The sequence below is a fragment of the Pristiophorus japonicus genome, chromosome 23 (genome assembly GCF_044704955.1).
Source record: "Pristiophorus japonicus isolate sPriJap1 chromosome 23, sPriJap1.hap1, whole genome shotgun sequence".
In the NCBI taxonomy this organism is placed as follows: domain Eukaryota; kingdom Metazoa; phylum Chordata; class Chondrichthyes; family Pristiophoridae; genus Pristiophorus; species Pristiophorus japonicus.
In genome coordinates this window covers 9,770,170-9,795,262 of record NC_091999.1, presented here as the reverse complement: position 1 = coordinate 9,795,262, position 25,093 = coordinate 9,770,170, and the positions used below count along the sequence as shown (strand labels likewise).

General features: G+C 43.7%; 1 protein-coding gene across 1 annotated transcript in view; it reads left to right on the top strand.

The window, feature by feature from the left end:
• Positions 1 to 3,497: 3,497 nt before the first annotated feature.
• Positions 3,498 to 25,093, top strand: part of LOC139235620 (T cell receptor alpha chain MC.7.G5-like) — a 77,572-nt gene continuing 55,976 nt past the window's right edge. Inside the window, exons 1-2 of the mRNA XM_070866663.1 lie at positions 3,498 to 3,577; positions 3,681 to 3,986. Coding sequence (XP_070722764.1) covers positions 3,532 to 3,577; positions 3,681 to 3,986 — 352 coding nt within the window. The 5' untranslated portion in view covers positions 3,498 to 3,531. The remainder of the gene's footprint in view (positions 3,578 to 3,680; positions 3,987 to 25,093) is intronic.

The window sequence follows — 25,093 nt, the reverse complement described above, 5'->3', positions numbered from 1 at the left end:
ATGAATGTCAATTGTTGTGAATGAGCATTGTGGTTTGTTGTTCATTGTGCAGATCGGAAAGGGTCAAATCTGCAAGCGGATCTGTGAATTTCCACGTTCCAATTAATCTGATTTATATTCATGCCCCTGTAAGTGTTGATGTACAAGGCTCGACATTTGGCATCATTATCACCACAACATCTGTCCATGAATTTGCACTGCAAACTGCCCATAGATATATTTATAGTGCTTACCATTTATCTGATATCCGAATATTGTAAATGTTCTCATTACACCCGTCTGAGAGCGCTGTGGTCAAGATTTTCTCACTGCTCCCGTGGGACTCGGCCCCATGCTTTTCCTGATTTATGTAAATCTATCAATATTTGAAACCTGTTTGTATATGTGTTCCTGTTGTTGAGATTCAGAAAGATCCAATCCTCCTGCTATTATTCTTGTTTTGGCATCTATTCCTCATCACATTCTCTCCCGAGCACGCTTCATAGAATCATAGAAAATTACGACACAGAAGTAGGCCATTCGGCCCATCGTGTATGTGTCGGTCGAAAAAAAATTACCTAGCCTAAATCTACTTTCCAGCACTAAGTCCATAGCCCTGTAGGTTACGGCTCTTTAAGTGCACATCCACGTTTATTTAAAATATGATGAGGGTTTCTGTCTCTACGACCATTTCAGGCAGTGAGTTCCAACTCCCAACAGTCTCTGGGTGAAGAATTTTGTCCCCATTCCCCTCTAATCCTTCTTCCAAATAATTGAATTATTTTCACCCTGATTTTTGACCGCTGTGCTTGAGAAATAGTTCCTTTCTATCCACTTTACCTAGGCCGCTCTTTATTGTATATTCCTAAAGTAAATCTCCCCTCAGTCTCCTCTGTTCCAAGGAAAAGTAGCCCAGCCTATAAATTCTTTCCTCATAATATTTGCCAGTTCTGCCAAAATCCTCGTAATCTCCTCTGCACCCTTTCTACTGCAATCACATCCTTCCTGTATTGTAATGACCAGAACTGCACGCAGTATGCAAACTGTGGCCCAAGTAATGTTGTATAAAGTTCGTGCACGTAAGTCTTCTATGCATCGGCCAGTAAAGGACAGCATTCTGTATGCCTTTTAACTCGCTTGTCGACCTGTCCTGCTACCTTTAAGGATATGTAGACGTTTTCTCCAAGATCACTCTGTTCCTCCACCCCTCTCAGTACCCTCCCATTGATTATTTTCCCTTGAATTGTTGCTCCTCCCCAAATGCATTACTTCACAAGTTTCCGGATTGAATTCCATTTGACAATTTTCCGTCCAACTGACCAGTTCATCGATATTTCCTGCAGTCTTGGGCTTTCATCCTTACTGTAAGACATGCGGTCATTTTTGTTGTATCATCTGCAAATTTCGTTGTCATGCCCAGTACAGTTAAGTCTAAACCAATAAAATATACTACAAGAAGTACATGGCCGCATACGGAGCCCTGTGGAACCCCACTGGAAACCGCCTTCCAATCACAAAAAGATCCCTTTGCTACATGCCACCGAGTCAAATTTGGAACCAATTTTCCATTTTGCCTTGGATCCCATGGGTTTTACATTTTTGATCAGCCTAATAGGCGGGAGCTTAGAAAATGCCTTGCTAAAATCCATGTAAACTACAACAAACACATTGCCGGAATTGACCCTCCCTGTTACCTCCTCAGAGAATTCAATCAAGTAAGTCAGACACGAACGTTCCTCAACAAATCCCGTTGATCAATTATTTCCTCATGCTGCAAATCTTAAAGCAACTGCAATATAAATTATCGTAGTTTTATACAGCTATCATTCGAAAGAAAACTCTGGTTTGTTAAAATCTTTAATGAACGACACACTCATGGAACGTAACCCGGTTGAGGAGTTTGTTCCATGTCACCGACCATCACTTACCACCAGATGTGTTTAATTTCAGCACAGTTTTAGCTTCAGGTGGACATTAATCTAAGGATTTCAGCAGATATTTGGGGAAGGGATCCATATTCATTTCCGAGGAACTACCAACATAGTCAATTGATGGAGCTAATATTTTATCTCAAAGTGACAACGGGAGGGTTTGAATGTGAATCACGATGCTTAATTTATCGGAGTGATTCTTTGAAACGCTTTTACCGACGTGCTGCTCAATCGCAAGGCCGCCATGGACACTGACACCCCCACCCCCCAACCCTCCGCACCCCCGCCACACGCACACACACACACACACACACACACAAACACACACACACCGTCCCGTGCATGAGCAGGCTCCTCTGACGCAAAACCAGAAGTGGGCTGTATCGTGAGGAGGCCGGTGCTACCATCGACCACGTTGCTTCGCAGATTTAGACCTTTGGCTAAAATATCGCGGTGATTATATTGATGGACGTTTTCGCGGCCTTTTGTCGGAGAGAAAAACTCGGAGGTGTTGAATGACTGGGGAGAGAGAGAGAGAGGCAGGGAGGGAGAGAGCGACAGAGACTAGGGAGAGAGAGGCTGGGGGATGAGAGAGATAGAGAGATAGACAGGGAGGCAGTGAGAGAGAGTGAAAGGGGAGAGAGAGAGAGATTAGGGGAGAAAGACAGACTGGGGATAGAGAGAGACAGAGACTTGGGGGAGACAGATTGAGACGGGAATGGAGAGAGAAAGAGACTGGGGGAGAGAGATAGACTGAGGAGAGGGAGCGAAATTGGGGAGAGAGAGAGAGATTGGGAGAAAGAACTGAAAGCCGGGTGAGGACTTTCTCCGATGGCACTAACTATCCTTCAGCACAGTGGAATCTAACAGATTCGGAAGAATTTTGAGGAATATTCTCATATATCCCTCTGTGAAATTGACAATACAGTAATCTGATGAAGGTCAGATATTATCGAACTGACAATGTAGGTGTTTGTATATCGATGGAGTTGTTCAATTGACTTCACTTACTTTCCCTATTCAGACTGAGATGGTTGACGGGGGTCTGATTTGGTTAACCTTCTGCTGTGGACACAGAAGGCGAAGCTTTCCTCTGGTCTCTCAGTGGGAATCTAATCTTAATGCTGTTTTAATTCAATTGCTAGCATATTCTTTTAGAATGCGTTCACACTTTCGTTAGAAATAGCGACCAGAGTAAATCTATTGCACACAGCGGATAGTTGAGTATAAACACGGAAGGTTCAATGACAATAAATGGAATGCTCTTGCTGTGCCATCACACGCCAGCAGAGAACCAACATTCACTCATTCAGTGTGAACGTTTCGGACCCATTAAATCAATCTCCAAACTTCAGCAAAGCTGAAGCTTTCCTCACACCAGAGAATACCACTGAGTGACCGACCCACCGAGTTGCTTAATGCTGTGGCTCAAAGGGATTCAACTGAGCCAGGACCATCATTTCCATCTGATTTCAATATATTGTGTGTGAAATGGATATTGCGTCATTGCAGCAATGAGTGCAGGAAGTGACGTTGAACTTTTCAGAGCCTCTGACGGGGTCCAGGCTGGTCCTGGAGTGGGCTTTTAAAGGGACCGACAGGTTCGGGCTCGGCAGCGGCCATGCGGATATTTAGCGCCTGGATTGTGTTTGCGGTCTTTATTATGGGTAAGGATGATTAAATAATGTTGTGTTTGAGCTAAAATGTTAATATCATTTCACTAACACCTTTAATACTCGGTTTAATCTTGTTCCTGTACACATGTTCCAGGTCAGAGTGAAGGAGATTCTGTTACTCAGTCCCAGTCTTCAGAGAGCAGGAGAGAAGGTGAAGCGGTGACTATAAAATGTACCTATAGTACCACAGGAAACTATTACTTATATTGGTACCGGCAAAAAGCAGAGAAGGCGCCCCAGTTTGTTGTGCGGAGATGGTCAGGGGGCACAGAGGAAAAGAAAGGAGAAGGTTTTGGAACCCGTTTCTCTGCAGTGCTCCAGACCTCGACTAAATTGACGAGTTTAACCATCGCCGGGCTGCAGCTGACTGACGCTGCCGTGTATTACTGCGCTCTGTCTGGCACACAGTGATGGAAAGCAGTCTCACCCCGTACATAAACTGCCATTGGACGGTAGGTCGGAGCTCCTGGCTGTTGGGGTTATGTGGAATCGCGGGCAGATGCAACCACAATGTGCAGCACGCTGCCAGGCACTCAAACATACACCGAAAGGAAACCAAGTTAACCTCGGATTCAACTGTCACACAACTGTTTCCACGAGCGGCCGAGAAAATAAATTGCAGAATCCATTCGGTCCGAAAGATCGATCACAGCATGACCTGACGGGTTAAACTGTCCTTCCTGCTCTGACCAAATGTTTCCCCTTAATGTCATGCATCAATGTTCAGGCAGCGTCCTGCAGCTCGCTCCGTCAATGGGACAGCAAATTCTTCACATATTCTGCCTATGTTTATGAATTCATCCCGCGCATTCCATTAACACCGAATATTTAATGAGTTGCTCGGTAAATCCTCTGACACATTATTTCAGTTTTAGCTAAAGGTAGATCCATGTTTCCGAATTTGATAACAGAGGTGTTGGAAAGACACAGCCCAATGGGAGAGCACATGAAGAGAATAATAATTGAACATTTCAGTGTTCTGTGGAGAAAATAGAGAGATTTATCAATTCTATCACTATCCTTGCTGTTCTGATCTCTGAATGCATCAAGTAACTTGCGTGCATTAGTTAAGCTTCAAGTAAATCTGGGATTGTGCTAATAGTCTGTAAGAAGAGATGTGTCCTTGTGGTTGGTTACCCTCAGGAGACGGGATTACATTAGCGTTCAGTTGTTAGGGTAAATTGCATCCTGTTACTGATTTGTTGCAATAAAAACAAGGACAGAACTTCCCACACTGCAACGCTAACGACCCGGCCGACATTAGGGCCCTGCGGCCGCCCATCAGACGGCGCTGTGAGGTCACCGTTGCAGCCTGTTTCTGAAAAATCAGTGGGTCGCGCAAAAGCTGAATGGTAAATACTGCAATAATCACAATCTTTAACATTAGAAAATCTAAGAGCAACTGACATTGTGTAAAACAAATGTGAATTATTAAACGTTTGCACGACAGAGCTTGACACTATATAGTGCAAAGTGCGAAGCAATATTGCTCACCTTCCGTCCTGTCCCTCAATCCACATTCATCTCTCGGACTGCCATGTTGAAGGATCCAGGTTCCAGTGCAGTAATAAAAGATACTGGGTCTAGTGCAATATAAAACCGGACATGCCAGAGGATTAGCGCAGTAACAATTAAGGCAGGGTGTAGTGTGATATATCTCGAGATGTAATTGAGTTGCAGGCCACAAGCAGCAACATGCAAATTAACTGTTGTGTCATTAACTGAGAAGTGGCACAAAAATGGGCATGATTGGGTATTAAATATTTCCGGTTATAAGGTCTTCATGAAGCAGCCGAGGAAAGAAACTGCAGAAGCCAATCGATCCAAATGATCGATCACAGAATCAACCGACCGGTCAAACTGTCTTTTCCTCTTGTGCTCAGCTGTTTCCCCGTAAAGTCATGGATCGATGTTCAGGGAACATCCTGCTGGTCGCTCCATTAATGCTTCCCATATTCTGCCTGTGTTTGTGAATTCATCCCGCGCATTCCATCAAAACCGAATATTTCAAGTGTTCAGGTTCGAGGGAATTTCTGTGACACATTATTTCGGTTTTACCTAAAGATAGATCCAAGTTTCCGAACTTGATAACAGAACTATTGGAAACACGCAACGCAATGGGAGAGCACAGGAAGAGAAAAATAGTTGAACATTTCGGCAGACCTGAGGAGAAAATAGAGAGATTTCTCAAGTCTATCGCTATCCTTGCTGATCTGGTCTCTGAATGCATCAATTAACTTGCGTGCCTTCAAATAAATCTGGGATTGTGCGAATAGTCTTTAATAGTATTGTGGAAAAATATTTTACGAGACTGTATAATATATAAAGAGAGGTTTATTAAATCGGAGACAAAGCTTTGGGAGAAGTGTTAAAGACCCCTGTCTTTGAACCAGCTTCTCAATTTGGTATCTCCAGTGAGGTTCTTTTATCTTACAAATTACGTCACTTTACATCACATGCTTTATCATCGCATTACAAGGTTTACAAAGCTTTTCATCCTAGGCTGAGTTTTTGATATAAACCAGCCTGCACTGTGACAGGGCATTATAAACAATTGCAGGTCTTTTGGCACCGGTATAGACAAACATCCCACTTATCTCTCCAGTCGTTCATTATCTCACGTTCCTATCTCCATAACTCAAGGCCAGCATACCTTGAAGTCTAACTGTGTTTTGTATATAAAGCATAATGCATCAGTATTGTCCCTTACAAAATTCATTAAAGGGGAAAATAAAACAAATGTTTGGTCCCATATACTAGTCAAGTATATGTCCAAAAATCCGCTTCAACAATATTCACCCTTTTGGTCCTGGAGGATGTTCACGAAATCCAGATGATCACAATGATAGTATCATATTGTCATATATTCGTCCTTTGGGGTATGTTACTTCCATGATTTTCCATATGTCCACCTTGCCTGTAGCTCTAGGCTACCCTTCAAAGATAGTGGTCGGTGTCAACGTCGTCTGTTTCTTCATCCTTGGTGTCTTCAGGTATTTCCATCAGGTGTGCTTCTTCGGCGATTACACTGGCTACTGGCATCAGTCGAGCCATCATAACTTTACAGCAGATATTAAAACACCCTATAATTAGACAGCAAGTAATTATTATTACAACCAGAATAATTACTCCATGCATAAGATAGGACCCCCAGGATTCCCCTAACAGCCAGTCAAATCAGCCAGATCCTCCTGCTGTCGTGGATAGTTTCTTTATCTCCCTTCTTATGTGATCAGCGAGGTTGGTTATGTTTTCTGAATTATCGGGAATGTAAGTGCAACATTCAGCTCCAATTAAGGCACATGTGCCCCCACTTTGTGCTAGTATATAATCTAGGGCCATTCGGTTCTGGAGTACCATTGTGCGTATGGCTACCATTTCAGCCGTTATGCCCTCCATTGCTTCAGCAGTGTCGTTAACTATCTGTTCCAGGACCCTCTCTATGTTACGTAATACATCCATGGTGCGTCCTATCCCGAATGGGGGCATCATGACCCCAAATAGCCTCTCTACCGAGGTAAGATCTCGTCTTAGTCAACCTGGTGTCTGTACTTCTGCTAAAGTACGTACCCGTCTGACAAAGGGGACCACATATCCCAAATAACAGGATCCCTCCAGTCCTGTGGCAACCAGGGGTAGGCCTTGTGCCCACACACAAAATAAGTGCCATTGTGTGCTGTTAGATTCGATCCCAATCTCTCTCTCAGCCCCCGTCGCCACCTAATCTTAGGGTCCCAGTCCTGGCTACTTGTCTGATTCTTCAAACCCTCTATTTCAAAGAACCCCTGGTTTGTTGTTTCGCCGGCTATTATGTTCCACCTGGCGAGGTTAAAGTATTCTGCTACAAAACCTGTTTCCTCACCAGTCAGGTTTCTAGTGAAACAAATGTCAGCGGTGGGCCTTCCAACTCCTGAGGTGTTGGTCAAAACCAGGAACGGGGGCCGTACCGATCTATTGTATTCCGGCTGGTACCATCCGTCAATGCATCCAAAAGGTAACCCCCCGATCTCTACGTTTCTTTATCCCCACTCTGGTTCCAAGTATCATTTACTTCCCCTGTACCGTTTTGTCACATTACCCACTCCGCTACTTCCGAAATGTTAAGGGAGATTGACCTCAAACGGATGCCTCCTTTGCTATGTATGGGGATGTGCGAACATACCCAGCAACTGGAAAAGTTCTCATTTTGCGCATAATCATAAGACATGTACAAAAAGGTATTCACATGTAACTCTCGTTTCGGTCTAGCTAGCAGGCCGGACCTAACACGAACTATGATAATCTCACCGATCGCAATATATAGTTTCATCTTATTATTCTATAATTAACAAATAGTCAAAGGCAAAATGGCCGTATGGCTTGCTTGAAGAATCTCTCGCTGTCAATCTGTAAATAGACAAACAACAACAACTAATACGTGTGCTCAACGGCTGCTTCAAAAACCTTAAGCTGGGTCCGATGCTTCCATTGTCCGCCCTTTAACATCGATGCAAGCACAAGTGTCCCCGCTGATTATAACCTCATACGGTCCTATCCATTTTTGGGCAAACCCCGGTTTTTCCGGGAGGGCCCTTACCATAACGCGACTTCCCGCCAACGGGACTTCAGGGAGCTTTGTAAGCTCTGCTTCCGCGTATCTTTCTTCCTGATTGTCCCTAACTAATTTACACATCCCTTTTAATTGAGTACTTAGTTCCAAAATATACCGTTTTCTTTTGTCTTTTAATGGGCCTACATCGGCCCCTCCTGTTATGATGTTCTCTGGTAATTGCATCGCCCTTCCTGTCATTAGTTCATAAGGGGTTAATCCGGTTGTCCGGTTTGTCGTGGCTCTTAACTTCATCAATATAATGGGTAATACTTCTGTCCACGTTTTCCCTGACGTTTGCATGGCCTTTGCCAGGGCGTTCTTAAGTGTATGGTTCATGCGCTCTACCATCCCAGAACTCTGCGGGTGGTAGGGGATGTGGAATTTTTGTTTTATGCCCATCAGCTGGCATATTGTTTTTACAATTTTCCCGGTGAAGTGGGGGCCTTGGTCAGAATATCCTTACCACTGTTGAGGCACTCCCCATCGGGGAATCACCTGCTCGGTCAATACCCTTGCCACTGTTGAGGCAGTGCAATCACATGTGGGGAAAGCTTCCACCCACCGGGTACATTGATCAATAATCACTAGGCATATCTTTTTCCATGGGATAGGGGCAAAGGACTTGTGAAATCCATTTGTACGTGTTCCCATGGCCCCCGTGGACGGGGCTGGTGTCCCATTTTAATTTTAATGGGCCTGCCTGGATTATATTGTGCGCACGTAATGCATCTATGGCAATATTTGGCAATATCTCTCCCCATTCCTTTCCACCACCAATCTCTCCCAAGCCTCCCGGTCATGGCCTCTCATCCTGAATGAGACAGGCCATGATGCAACTGCAATAAGGTATTCTGTATGCATTCAGGCGCCATTATCTTGTCGTTTCGTCTCCAAACGTTATCCTTTCCTTGCGTTGCGCCCTGCTTTGTCCACGTACCTATTTCCTCCTCAGAAGTGTCCTGGTGTAGTTTATCAATACTTATCTGTTCATCTCGGGCCCCAGAGGCACTGACTTAATTTTAATAATTTAAAATCATTATCAATGGAGAGTGTTTTTTACCTCTTCAAATTCTTTTTTTTTCCAATTAAACCAATATCTTTTTCACAGCTGATATCAACTGGTATTTAGAAAGTTATGTCTTTATCCATCGCAAACACCCCTTCTCCCCCATGCTGTCATATAATCGTGTACTACCCCGAGTGCATATCTACTATCCGTATAGATATTAACAATCTTATTTTACAATAATTCCAGTGCCCGGGTAAGGGCTACCAGTTCTGCCACTCGAGCTGACGACCCCGCATTAATTCGCCCTGATTCAACTGTCTCTAGATCCTGGTTAACTATGGCCCATCCGGTACGAGGTAGTCCCTCTAGGTATTTTCGTGAGCCGTCCACAAACAAGGTTTGTTCTGCGCTTTGAAGGGGGGTGTCTTTTATTCTATCCTCTTCCATATCCTCACATACCTCTTTGCAAAAGTGGGGTTCCTCTTCACCCATCATACCTTCTGCGGGGTTGTTTCCTACATCCCTAATTATGGTTACCACTTTGTTGGGTATTTAGAGGACTGCTTCCCACTTTGCCCGTCTCATATTAGATACGGTTCTCAGTTTTCCTGTGTTTAACATTTCTACCAATGTGTGGTTAGTGTGGAGAATGATGTTTCCAGTCATCACCACAGTCTCGCTTAATTTTTACCGCCCAATATTGTTCCCTCACGATTCTTGCATATGTAAAATCTCATGGGTATATATAAGTTATCAATTTCCACCAATTGGGTGGTGCTCAGGTAGGCCAGTGTTGGCCGTCCATCTATTCCGTTTATCAGAGCCCTCTTGTCGGTGACAGGAAGAGGCATATTGGTAATGGATATTGAGGCTCCCGTGTCCACTAGCATCGCACACTGTCGGCCCCCTACTAGTGCAGACACATATATCCTTCCCTCCTTTTTACTTTATACAGGGGCCGCCAGACATCACCGGGTGGCTTTGTACGCCTGCCACTGCTGGTATTCCTGTTCTGACAGGGTCCTTGCCTTATTAGGATAGCCATTTTTACCATAGCATGTCGCTTCCAGGTGCCATTTCTTACCACAATACGTACATTGCTTTTCACTGCCTTTCCCTTTGCATTCCCTGGCAAAATGGCCCGGTTTTCCACAATTATGGCAAGTCCCCCTTTTCTGCCCTCCTCCTGTTCCCGTGGCAGAGACCTTTTCCTGCTTTATCTTTTTATTTTCTAAACTGCTAACGCTTACTGTTTTAGCCTTTTTCAAAAGTCCCTTTTACACCTTCACAGATAGCTCACCACTCGCCCAGGAGTTTCACCTGATCCCTGAAGTATTTCTAAATTTAAAACTCTTTTTTTTAACTGAACTAGAAGCTTTCGTGTCAAGGTTTTACACAAAGGAAAAATGGGAGCGTTTTAAAAGGCATTCTTTATCTCATTCCTGGACTAAATTTATGTCTTTCAACCCAATTGCATGTTTTCTTTCGACAAGTAAGTGAGCGTGTCAAATAACTTCTTCTTTTTTACTACCGGGACAATGTATTTTTTTATCTTTTACTCAACAAACCTATCCTTTGTGCATTTCCTAGCTCCGTAACTTAGCATCCGAATATATCCACACCTTCGTTTCTAACTTAAAATGTAATACCATAAGGTTCACAGTTTCTTAAACTTCCACATACAGGACAACACTGCAAAGGATTAAAAAATGTTTTCACTCTGTTTGGAAAGAGTGGGTGGAGCTAAAACAGGCAGGCAACTCCACACCTTCCCAAGCAGGCTTTCATTCATTCCACAGTCAAAATCACTCGAGAACACTCTTCATTCAAAATAGACACTCACAAAAGTCTATCTTCATTCAACAAAGCTTATGTCTGGATCTATATGTCACTTAAGATAGTCACTATCAGCTTTTTTATGGCATTACTTAATTACACAAGTTACAATTAATGATAGCAATTAATTAATGACCCAGGCAGCCCGCGTTTTATATTCCCTTCCTTACCTTCCATGTTCGCCAGTCTCGGACGTTTCCCTTTGTTTCTGTAATACTCACGGCCACGACTACTCTGTGGAGACCCTTTGTCTTCGCAACAAAGCTAGCGTGTTTCCTTACCACCGGAGTTTTCGGCTCTAGGTTGGATCGATCAGTTCCCTTCCGCACCGACCTTATTTAGTAAAGGGACAACTCAAACTGGTTAGTCAGCCTCTTCCCGCTATCTGTTTACTTGTATCTTCTACTATCCCGTCGTGTCCGTACACCTCTCTTTTCAGTCTCTAACACCAGATTCCAGATACTGTCTTAAGTGATCGCGTCTGATCGGACAGTATCCTGTTTGTGACGCCATTTTGTTGTGGAAAAATATTTCCGAAACTGTATAATATATAAAGAGAGGTTTATTAAGTCGGAGACAAAGCTTTGGGAGAAGTGTTAAAGACCCCTGTCTTTGAACCAGCTTCTCAATTTTGTATCTCCGGTGAGGTTCTTTTATCTTACAAATTACGTCACTTTACATCACATGCTTTATCATCGCATTACAAAGTTTATAAAGCTTTTCATCCAAGGCTGAGTTTTTGATATAAACCAGCCTGCACTGTGACAGGGCATTATAAACAATTGCAGGTCTTTTGGCACCGGTATAGACAAACATCCCACTTATCTCTCCAGTCGTTCATTATCTCACTTTCCTATCACCATAACTCAAGGCCAGCATACCTTGAAGTCTAACTGTGTGTTTTATATAAAACATAATGCATCAGTATTGTCCCTTAAAAAATTAATTAAAGGGGAAAATAAAACAAATGTTTGGTCCCGTATACTAGTCAAGTATATGTCCAAAAATCCGCTCCAACAATAGGGATGTGTCCTTGTGTTTGTTTCCCTTCAGGAGGCTGGATTAAATTAGCGCTCAGTGATTCAGTTAAAATGCACGCTGTTACTGATTTGCTGTAATATAAACAAGGATAGAGATTCCCACAATGCAACCCTAATGACGCGGTTGAAATTAGGGCCCTGCGGCAACCTATCCGTGTGCTGTGAGGTCAGGGTTCCAGGCTGTGTTGAAAACAATCAGTGCTTCATGCAAAAGATAAATGTAAAATACTGCAGGAATCACAATCTTTAACATTAAAAAGCTATGAGCTACTGACACAATATAACACAAGTGTGAATTAGTAAACGTTTGGACAACAGAGCATGCCACTAACAGTGCAAAGTGCCATGTCTTATTGCTCACCTTTAGACCTGTCCCTCAATCCTCATAAATCTGTTGGAGATTGCTTCAAGATTCACACCATGCTTTCAAGACAAAGATTACCGACAGAATACCAGATCAATTCGAAATTTCACGCAGTTGCTGATTGCTTAAAAAAAATCTAAATTTATGCTTCCAACCAAATATTATTGCATTCCCCGCCCTCGCTAATATACATGCTTATTTAGGTCAATATCTATGTTTCTATCAACTACCTATTTATTCATATAACAAAGAAAAAGTAAAAGAAAAGCAGAGCCTGGTCCCATGTTGAAATATTCAGGGTGTAGTGCAATAATAGAAGAAACAGCATTTCGTGAGTCGGCGAGAGGCAGAGCGGGTAGATAGAGGCGGCCTACAAAAGGCCCAGCATCGAGGAGAGGGTCGGGAGTTCGTGAGTCGGGGAAAGCTGGAGTGGGGAGATCGAGACGGCCTACAAAAGGCCCGGCATCGAGAGGCTCTGGAGTTCGTGAGTTGGACAGGTGGAGCGGGGACATCGAGGCGGCCTACAAAAGGCCAGGCATCGAGGAGAATCTCGGGAGTTCATGAGTCGGACAGGCCAGGCGGTGCAGCTGCAGCAGGGAGAGAAGGCAAAAAGAAGTAGAAAGAAATCGAAAGGTGACGTCACAGCCAAGGGGGTAAGTGATTGGCTGGTGATTGGTAAGTAGTTTTTCTTTTTCTTTCTTTATCAGTAAGTAACATTTAGCATTGTTGTTGCTAAATTAAGTTTATCTAAGGGTTAATTCATGGCAGGACAGCTCGGACACGTGTTATGCTCCTCCTGTACTATGTGGGAATTCAGGGACGCTTCCGGTGCCCCTGATGACTACGTGTGAGGGATGTGTATCCAGCGCCAGTTCCTGATGGACCGCATTGTGGGACTGGAGCTGCGGGTGGATTCACTCTGGAGCATCCACGATGCTGAGAATGACGTGACTAGCACGTTTAGCGAGTTGGTCTTACCGCAGGTAAAGGGTAAACAGCCAGATAGGGAATGGGTGACCAACAGGAGGAGCATTGGAAGGAAGGTAGTGCAGGGGTCCCCTGCGGTCATCCCCCTGCAAAATAGATACACTGCTTTGGGGACTGTTGAGGAGGATGACTCATCAGGGGAGGGCAGCAGCAGCCAAGTTCATGGCACCGTGGGTGGCTCTGCTGCACAGGAGGGCAGGAAAATGAGTGGGACAGCAATAGTGATAGGGGATTTGATTGTAAGGTAATAAATAGGCGTTTCTGCGGCCGCAACCGAGACTCCAGGATGGTATGTTGCCTCCCTGGTGCAAGGGTCAAGGATGTCTCAGAGTGGGTGCAGAACATTCTGAAAAGGGAGGGTGAACGGCCAGTTGTCGTGGTGCCTATAGGTACCAACGATATAGGTAAAAAAATGGGATGATGTCCTACGAAACGAATTTAGGGAGCTCAGAGCTAAATTATAAAGTAGGACTTCAAACGTAGTAATCTCAGGATTGCTACAAGTGCCACGTGCTAGTCAGAGTAGGAACCGCAGGATAGCTCAGATGAATACGTGGCTTGAGGAGTGGTGCAAGAGGGAGGGATTCAAATTCCTGGGACATTGGAAGCGGTTCTGGGGGAGCTGGGATCAGTACAAACCGGACGGTCTGCACCTGGGCAGGACCGGAACCAATGCCCTAGGGGGAGTGTTTGCTTGTGCTGTTGGGGAGGACTTAAACTAAGATGGCAGGGGGATGGGAACTGATGTAGGGAGACAGAGGGAAATAAAATGGAGGCAGAAGCAAAAGATAGAAACGGGAGTAGTAAAAGTGGATGGCAGAGAAACCCAAGGCAAGAAGCAAAAAGGGCTACATTACAGCACATTTCTAAAGTGGCAAAGTGTGTTTGAAAGACAAGTCTGAATGCTCTGTGCGTCAATGCGAGGAGTATTCGGAATAAGGTGGACAAATTAATTGCGCAGATAGCAGCTAACGGATATGATGTAATTGGCATCACGGAGACATGGCTCCAGGGTGACCAAGGCTGGGAACTCAACATCCAGGGGTATTCAACATTTAGAAAGGATAGACGGAGAGGAAAAGGAGGCGGGGTGGCGCTGCTGGTTAAAGAGGAAATTAATGCAATAGTGAGGAGGGACATTAGCCTGGATGATGTGGAATCGATATGGATGGAGCTGCGGAATACCAAAGGGCAGAAAACGCTAGTGGGAGTTGTGTACAGACCAACAAACAGTAGTAGTGAGGTTGGGGACAGAATCAAACAAGAAATAAGGGTTGTGTGCAATTAAGGTTGTGTAAATACTGCAGTTATTTTGGGCGACTTTAATCTACATATTGATTGGGCTAACCAGACTGGTAGCAATGCGATGGAGGAGGATTTCCTGGAGTGTTTTAGAAATGGTGTTCTCGACCAATATGTCGAGGCACCAACTAGAGAGCTGGCCATCCTAGACTGGGTGATGTGTAATGACATAGGACTAATTAGCAATCTTGTTGTGCGAGGCCCATTGGGGCAGAGTGAGCATAATATGGTAGAATTCGTTATTAAGATGGCGAGTGACACAGTTAATTCAGAAACTATGGTCCCGAACTTAAGTAAAGGTAACTTCGACGGTAAGAGGCGTGAATTGGTTAGAATAGACTGGCAAATGATACTTAACAGAGGAAAAGCAATGGCAAATATTTAAAGAGCAGATGGATGCACTTCAGCAATTGTACATCCCTGTCTGGAGTAAAAATAAAACGGGGAAGGTGACTCAACAGTGGCTAACAAGGGAAATTAAGGATAGTGTTAGATCCAAGGAAGAGGCATATAAATTGGCCAGAAAAAGCAACAAACCTGAGGACTGGAAGAAATTTAGAATTCAACAGAGGAGGACTAACGGTTTAATTAAGAGGGGGAAAATAGAGTACGAGAAGAAGCTTGCAGGGAACACAAAAACTGACTGCAAAAGCTTCTATAAATATGTGAAGAGAAAAAGGTTAGTAAAGACATAAGTAGCTCGCTTGCAGTCGGATTCAGGTGCATTTATCAAAAAGGAAATGGCAGATCAATTGAACAAATACTTCGGTTCTGTCTTCACGAAGGAAGACATAAATAACCTTCCAAATGTACTTCAAGACAGTGGGTCTAGTGAGAAGGAGGAACTGAAGGATCGCCTTATAAAGCGGGAAATTGTGTTAGGGAAATTGATGGGATTGAAGGCCGATAGATCTACAGGGCCTGATAGTCTGAATCCCAGAGTACTTAAGGAAGTGGCCCTAGAAATAGTGGATGCATTGGTGATAATTTTCCAACAGTCTATCGACTCTGGATCGTCAAGCGCAGATACATCTAAGGCAATGTCTAGTGTGATGTCATGGTACATCAGTCATTGAAGGTTGGCATGCAGGTACAGCAGGCGGTTAAGAAAGCAAATGGCATGTTGGCCTTCATAGCGAGGGGATTTGAGTACAGGGGCAGGGAGGTGTTGCCACAGTTGTACAGGGCCTTGGTGAGGCCACACCTGGAGTATTTTGTACAGTTTTGGTCTCCTAACTTGAGGAAGGACATTCTTGCTATTGAGGGAGTGCAGCGAAGATTCACCAGACTGATTCCCGGGATGGCGGGACTGACCTATCAAGAAAGACTGGATCAACTGGGCTTATATTCACTGGAGTTCAGAAGAATGAGAGGGGACCTCATAGAAACCTTTAAAATTCTGATGGGTTTCGACAGGTTAGATGCAGGAAGAATGTTCCCAATGTTGGGGAAGTTCAGAACCATGGGTCACAGTCTAAGGATAAGGGTTAAGCCATTTAGGACCGAGATGAGGAGAAACTTCTTCACCCAGAGAGTGGTGAACCTGTGGAATTATCTACCACAGAAAGTAGTTGAGGCCAATTCACTAAATATATTCAAAAGGGAGTTAGATTTAGTCCTTACTACTAGGGGGATCAAGGGGTATGGCGAGAAAGCAGGAAGGGGGTACTGAAGTTGCATTTTCAGCCATGAACTCATTGAATGGTGGTACAGGCTAGAAGGGCTGAATGGCCTACTCCTGCACCTATTTTCTATGTTTCTATGTTTCTATGATGATTATATAGAGAGAATTGAGCTTCAGGCACAAAGAACAACATGGAAATATGCTATTGTGGCATTAACTGAGAAGTGGCACAAAAATGGGCATGATTGGGTATTAAATATTCCTGGGTATAAGGCCTTCATGAAATGTATTCTATAGCTATTCTATGGACCATCAAAGAGTCGTAATGATAAGGAGGGAAACATTTGCAGATGAATTACAGAGAGATGCAAGACATTTAGAGTTGTAATAATGGGAGACATCAAGTATCCAAGATAGACTGCGAAGCTAATAGTTTAAAAACAGAGAAGATGAATCATTTTTGAAGTGTGTTAGAGACTTGATCAGTATGTTTCTGGACCGATGAGGGAGGAGGCTTTGCCGGTTCTGGTTCTGGGGAACGAGGTAGGTCAAGTGGAGCACTTATCTGTAGGTGAACATTTAGGGAACAGTGATCTTAGTATCATAAGGTTTAGATTAGCTATCGTAAAGAACAGGAAGTAATCTAGAGTAAAAATGTGTAACTAGGCCAAGGCCAATTTGTATCGGATGGGAGTGGATCTGGCCCGGGTAAACTGGAATTAAACATTGGCAGGCAAAATTGTCGTAGAAACATGTGCTGCCTTTAGATTGGAAATAATTCGTGTACAGTCGAGTTACATTCCCACGAGGGGGAAGGTAGAGAAACTAAAGTCAGAGCTTCCTATTTGACGAAACAGATAGAACATAAGATGAAGTCGAACATAACACGCATATGACAGATGCCAGGTTTAAAAACATCTGAGAATCAGGCTCTGTATAGAAACGTTAGAGGAGAAGCGTAAATGAAAATAAGAGGGGCAAAGAGAGTGTATAAAAGAATGGCAACCAACATAAACGCTAATTCAAAGTCTTCCTTCGGTATAGAAATAATAAAAGCTTAGTAAGAGGAGGGGTGGAGCCGGTTAAAGAAAAAAGGACACCTCTGCATGGAGCCAGAGCTCATTGGTATAAATGAATTATTTTCACCTGTTTTTGCCAAGGAATATGATGCTGTCATAGACATAGTGAAGGAGGAGGTAGTGGAGACACTTGATAGGCTAAAAATTGATAACGAAGAGGTTTAAAATGGCTAGCTGTATGTAAAGAAGATAAACTACCAGGAGCAGATGGGCTGCATCCATGAAGACTGAGGGAATTGACGACATAAATCGCCGAAGTGCTGGCCATAAAATTCCAACCCTCCATAGATATGGGGATTGTGCCAGAGGGCTGTATAATTTCAAATTTTACACCATTGTTCAAAAAAGGTAACAAAGAGAAACCCAGCAACTATAGGTCAGTCAGTTTAAACTCGGTAGTAAGGAAGCATTTAGAACAAGTAATCAGAAACAAAATTAACAGACATCTGGATAGGGGTGGAGCAATTAAAGAAATCCAGATCGGCCTTGATAAAGGCAAATTGTGTTTAACCAACTTGATCGAGCATTTGATGAGGTACGGAGAGGGTTGACGAGGGTAATGTGATTGATGTCGTGTAAATGAATTTCAAATAGAGGATCGATAAAGTACCACATAATTGGCTTGACAGCAAAGGTGAAACCCATGGAATATAAGGGATAGTGACAGCTGGGTTTCAAAATTAGCTAAATGATAGGAAATAAAGTGTAATATTGAACGTTTGTTTTTCGGACTGGCGAAAGATATACCATGGTGTTACAGAGGGGTCGGTACAATGTCCATTGCTTTTCATGAAATATATTAATGGGAATGTTGGCCTGGACGCTAACGTTGGTGTCTGTCCGCCCAGATTTCTAGGATCTTGCGGAGACATCGTTGGTGGTAATTCTCCAGCGACTTGAGGTGTTGCTGTACTGGTCCATGTTTCTGAGCCATACAGGAGGGCGAGTATTAGTACAGCCCCATAGATAATGAGCTTGCTGAGAGTTTTAAAAGCCTGGTCATCAAACACTCCTTTCGTCAGCCGGCCAAATGCTGCATTGGTGCACTGGAGGTGGTGTTGGATCTCGCCGTCAATCCCCAGCATCGAAGCACTAACCACACTTGATCAGCTCTGCTGGGCAGGCCACATATTTCGCGTGCCAGTCACGAGACGCCCAAAACAAGCACTCTACTGAGAACTCCTTCACAGCAAATGAGCCAACGGTGGGCAGAAAGAGCGTGCGGCAAACCAGCCCCAGCCACCCCTTCCTGCAACGACTATCTGTCCCACCTGTGACAGAGACTGTGGTTCTCGTAAGAACTTGTGTTAAGAGTGGAAGCAAGTCGTCCTCGATTCCGAGGGACTGCCTATGATGATGATGATGATGATGATGATGATGATATATTAATGGAGGTAAACGTGGGTGCACAGGGCACAATTTTTACATTTCTCGCTGACATAAAACATGGAAGCATAGCAAAAAGTGAGGTGGCGAGTGATATACTTCAGGAAGACATAGACAGGATGGTAAAAATGGGCGGACACATGGCAGATGAAAATTAACGCAGCATGTGTGAAGTGATGCATTTTGCTAGAGAAAATGAGGAGAGGACATATAATCTAAATGTTACAATCCTAAAGTGGGTGTACGAGCAGAGAGACCTGGGTGCATAAATCGTTGAAGATGGCAGGGCGGATTGAAAGAGCAGTTAAAAAGGATTACGGGATCATTGGCTTTATAAATCGTGGTATAGAGTACAAAAGAATGGAATCTTCCCCGAGATAAATTAACAGTGGTTACCATTCATCCGGTATCCGAAAATTGTAAATGTTCCAATTATATCCGTCAGAGGGCGCTGTGGTCACGATTTTCTCACTGCTCCCGCGGGTCTCGGTCACATGCCTGTCCTGTTTTCTGTAAATCCATCAACATTTAAATCTGTATGTATCTGTGTTTCTATACTTGTGATTCAGAAAGATCCGCTCCCCACCGCTATTCTTCTTGTTTTGGAAGCTATTCCTCATCACATTCTCTCCCGAGCACGCTTCATAGAATCATAGAAAATTACGAAACAGAAGGAAGCCATTCGGCCCATCATGTCCGTGTCGGTCGAAAAAGAGTTGCCCAGCCTAAACCTACTTTCTATCGCTAGGGTCGTAGCCCTGTTGATTACGGCTCTTTAAGTGATGAAGGTTTCGGCCTCTACCACCATTTCAGGCAGTGAGTTTCAATTCCCACCACTTTCTGGGTGCAGAATTGTGTCCTCATCTGCCGTCTAATTCTTCTTCCAACAAATTGAATTTTTTGCACCCTGGTTATTGACCCCTCTGGTAGCGAAATAGGTCCATTCTATCCATTCTATCTCGGCCACTCATTATTGTAGACACCGAAAGTAAATCTCCCCTCAGCCTCCTCGGGTCCAATTAAAACAAGCTCAGCCTATTAAATCTTTCCTCACAGATAATGTTTGCCAGTCTTAAATCTTAAAGCAACTGCGATATAAATTTATGGTACTTTTATAAAGCTACCATTCAAAAGATACCTCTTGTATATTAAAATCTTTGATGAAGGACACACCCATGGACTGTAACACGGTTGAGGAGTTTCTTCCATTTCACCAACCAACATTTACCACCCCATGGTTTTAATTTCAGCACAGTATTTGCTTCAGGTAGTCATTAATCGAAGGATTTCAGCAGATATTTGGCGAAGGGGTCCCTATTCCTTTCTGAGGAACTACCAAAATAGTCCAATGATGGAAATAATATGATATCTCAAAGTAACAACGAGAGGGTTTGAATGTGAACGACCATGTTTAGTGAATTGGAGTGATTATTTGCAACGGATTTGTCCGCCCTGCTGCGAATGCGCGCCCTGGGTCCCGCCCCGAAGTGCTGTGCATGCGCACGGCCGCCCTGGACACAGACCATCCACCCCTCCCCCCACCGTTCCACACATGCACAGACTCCTCGAACCCGAATCCAGAAGTGCGCTGTACTGTCAGGAGCCAAGTGCTGCTGTTGACTATGTTCCTTCTCTGATTAAGACTTTTGGCTATAATATCACTGTGATTATCCACATGAACATTTTTGCGGCCTTCTATGGGAGAGAAAAATCGGAGGTATTGAGAGACTGGGAAGAGACATTGAAACGGGGAGGGAGAGAGAGAGACAGAGACTGGGGAGCGAGAGAGAGAGAAACAGACTCGCGGAAGGGATTTAAAAAAAGAGACAGGGAGCGAGAGAGAGATATGCTCGGGAGAGAGAGAAACCGGGGAGAACGAGAGACTGAGAGAGAGTGAGAGAGTCTGGGGAAAGAGAGACTACGGGAAAGAGAGAAATACTCATAGGCAATGAAAGAGAGAGACAGGGAGAGGGAGAGATTAGGGGATAGGGAGAGAGACTGGGGATAGAGAGAGAGACTTGGGGGAGACAGACGGTGACGAAATTGGAGAGAGAAAGAGACTGCAGGAGGGAGAGACTGAGGAGACAAAGTGAGATTGGGGGAGAGAGAGTGAGGGAGAGGGCTAAAACACGGGTGAGGACTTTCTCCCATGGCACTAACCATCCTTCGCATGTGATCATTTCAGCACAGTGGAATACTGGTAGATTCAGTAAAATGATCATCTAACAGCTTCAGAAGATATTTGAGGAAAATTCTCATATTCCTCTGTGAAAAATTGCCAAAATAGTAATCTGCTGTCGGTGAGATATTATCTCGAAGTAATAATGTATGTGTTCGAATATCGATAAAGATGTTCAGTTGAATTCACTCACTTTCCCTAATCAGACTGAGGTGCTTGGCGAGGGTCGGATTTGGTTAACCTTCTGCTGCGCACATAGGAGAGGAAGCTTTCCTCTGGTCTCTCAGTGGAAATCTCATCTAAAGCTGTTTTAACTAAATCGCTACCATATTCTTTTAGAATGCCTTCACTCTTTCGTTAGAAATAGCGAACAGATTAAATGTGTTGCACACAGGGGATAGTTGAGTGTAAACACGAAAGGTACAATGAGAATGAAGTTAACGCTCTCGCTGAGCCGTCACACGCCAGCGCAGAATCAACAATCACTCAGTGTGACCGGTTAGAGCCCATTAAATAAATCTCTAAACTTTAACAAAGCTCAAGCTTTCCTCATACCAGACACTCCCACTGAGTGATTGGCTCCACGCTGTGATTATTTATGCTGTGGCTCAAAGGGATTCAACTGAGCCAGGACCATCATTTTAATCTCGTTTCAATATGTGGCGGGTGAATTGGATATTGCGTCATTGGAGCAATGAGTGCAGGAAGTGACGTTGAACCAATAGGAGCCTCTAACGGCATCTATTCTGCTCCTGGATTGGGCTTTTAAAGGGACCGCCAGATTCGGGCTCGGCAGCGGCCATGCGGATATTCAGCGCTTGGGTTGTGTTTGGGGTGTTTATTGTTGGTAAGGATGATTCAATAATGCTCTATTTAAAGGAAAGTGTTAATATCATTTCACTGACACCGTTTTAATTCTCGGAGTTATCTTGTTCCTCTACACATGTTACAGGTCAGAGTGACGGAGATTCTGTTACTCAGTCGCAGTCTTCAGTGAGCAGGAGAGAAGGTGAAGCAGTGATTATAAAATGTACATATAGTACCACAATGACCTACTATTACTTATATTGGTACCGGCAAAAAGCAGAGAAGGCGCCCCAGTTTGTTGTGTTGAGAACGTCTTGGGACACAGAGGAAGAGAAAGGAGAGGGTTTTGGAAACCGTTTCTCTGCAGAGCTCCAGACCTCGACTAAATTCACGAGTTTAACTATCGCCGGGCTGCAGCTGACTGACGCTGCCGTGTATTACTGCACTCTGTCTGACACACAGTGATGGAAAGCAGTCTCACCCCGTACATAAACTGTCATGGGACTGCAGATCGGAGCTCCTGGCTGTTGGGGTTGTGTGGAATCGCGGGCAGATGCAGCCACAATGTGCAGCGCTCTGTTAGGCACTCAAACACACACCGAGAGGAAACCAAATTAAAACTCGGAACAAATTGTCACCCAACTGTTGCCAGGGGCGGCCGAGAACAAACTGTTGAAGCCAATCGGCCCGCATGATCGATCATAGAATGAACTAACTGGTTAAACTGTCCTTTCTGCTTCTGATCAGCTGTTTCACTTTAAAGTCATGGATCGATGTTCAGGGAACATCCTGCTGGCCACTCCTTTAATGGTACATGAAATGCTTGCCACATTCTGCCTGTGTTTGTGAATTCATCCCGTGCATTCCATCAAAACCCAATATCTCATGAGTTGAAGTTTTCGGTAAATCCTCTGACACATTATTTTAGTTTTTCCTAACGATAGATCCATGTTTCCGAACTTGTTAACAGTTGAAACTTGTTGAAAAAACATTATCCAATGGGAGGGCACATGAAGAGAATAATAGTTGAACATTTCAGCAGAGCTGTGAAGGAAATAGAGAGATTTCTCAAGTCTATCGTTATCCTTGCTGTTCTGGTCTCTAAATGCACCAATTAACTTGCATGCATTAGTTCACCTTCAAATAAATCTGGATTTGTGCTCATATTCTGAAAGGAGGGATTTGCCCTTCTACTTGTTTCCCTCCAGGAGGCTGACTTAAATTCACGCTCAGTGGTTCAGTTAAAATGCACCCTGTTACGTATTTGCTGTAATATAAACAAGGACAGTGCTTCCCACAATGCAACCCTAATGACCCGGTGGACATTAGTGCCCTGCGGCCGCCATTCGCCGGTGCTGTGAGGTTACGGTTCCAGGCTGTGTTGAAAACAATCAGTGTGTCACGCAAAAGCTAAATGGAAAATACTGCAGGAATCGCAATTTTTAACATTAAAAAATTGAGGAAACTGACACAATATAAGACATGCCAGCATGACAGACATGAGACTCCCAAAGCAAGCGCTCTACCTGGAACTCCTTCAAGGCAAACGAGCCAAAGGTGGGCAGCGTAAACGCTACAAGGACACACTCAAAGCCTCCCTGATAAAGTGCAACATCCCCACCGACACCTGGGAGTCCCTGGTCCAAGACCGCCCTAAGTGAAGGAAGTGCATCCGGGAGGGCGTTGAGCACTGCAGAAACCAAGCGCAGGCAGCAGAAGGAGCGTGCGGCGAACCCGTCCCACTCTCCCCTTCCCTCACCGACTATCTGTCCCACCTGTGACAGAGTCTGTGGCTCTCGTATTGCACTGTTTAGCCACCAAAGAACTCACTTCAGGAGTGGAAGGAAGTCTTCCTCCATTCCGTGCGACTGCCTGTGATGATGATGATAACACCAGCGTGAATTAGTAAATGTTTGGACACAGAGCTTGCCACTAAACAGTGCAAAGTGCAGAGCACTGTTGCTCACCTTTCGACTTGTCCATCATTCCTTATTAATCTCTCGGAGGTTGCTACAGGATTCACGCCATGCTTTCAACACAAAGACTACTGACAGAATACCAGATCAATTAGAAATTGCACACAGTTGCTGATAGCTTTAAAACAAATCTAAATGTATGCTTCCAACCAAATATTATTGCATTCCCCACCTACGCTAATTATATATGCTTGTTTATGTTATTATCTTCCTTTCGACCTATTAACTACGTATGCATTTATTTAACAGAGATACGTTATAGTACATTAAAACAGCAGCAGGCCATAATGTGATTTTGAAAGATTCAAGATCTAGTGCAGCAATAGAAACAACAGGGTCTAGTTCAATATATAATCAGACATAGACCAGTGCATTATTAAATGGATACTGTCCAGGTGTAAAATAAACGAAGACATGGGCTAGTGTCCAAGAAACAGAGACAGAGCCTGCTGTAATATAAATAGAAATACGTATTCGTGCAATATATACATAGACAGGGTCTAGTGTAATAACCAAAAAGAGATTGTCAAGTGCAGGAATAACTGAGACAGGGCCTACTGTAATATATGCAAGAACATGGTCTAGTGCAGTAATAATCGAGACAAGGTGTTTCGTAATATTAAACAGAGACAACATCTAGTATAATATAAAGAGAAACATTGGCTAGTGTACAATAACTGAGACAGGACCTAATGTACTATAAACCGTGACATGGACTAGTAAGTTAAAAACGGAGTCAAGAGGATAGTGTAATTTCAACGGAATCGTGGTCTAGCACAATGTATACAGGGACATAGACTCGTATACTAATAATTGAGATCGGGCCTAGCACAGTAATAAATGAGACAGGATCCAGTGTAATATAAAGAAACATTCTGGAAATAAGTGGTACCAAGGATCTAGTGAGAACTAGGAACGTATAAAATAATTATTAGTAAATAAATAATACTGGAGACATTAATGGGACTAAAATCCTCAGTATCTGACAGTCGATATCCTAGAGTGTTAAAATAGGTGGCTACAGAGAGAGGGGATGCATTGGTTTTGATCTTCCAGAATATCCTAGATTCAAGAACGGTCCCCATGGTTTGGATGGTAGCTAATGTAGCCCCGTTATTCAAGAAAGGAGAGAGACAGAAAACTGGGAACTATAGGTTAGTTAGCCGGACATCAGTAGCCAGGAAAATGCTAGAATCTATTATTTGGGATGTGGTAACAGGGCACTTAAAAAAATAATAATATTATTGGTTATAGTCAACACGGATCTATGAAAGGGAGATTTCATTTGCCAAATATAAGAGTTGTTTCAGGTTCTATCTTGTAGAGT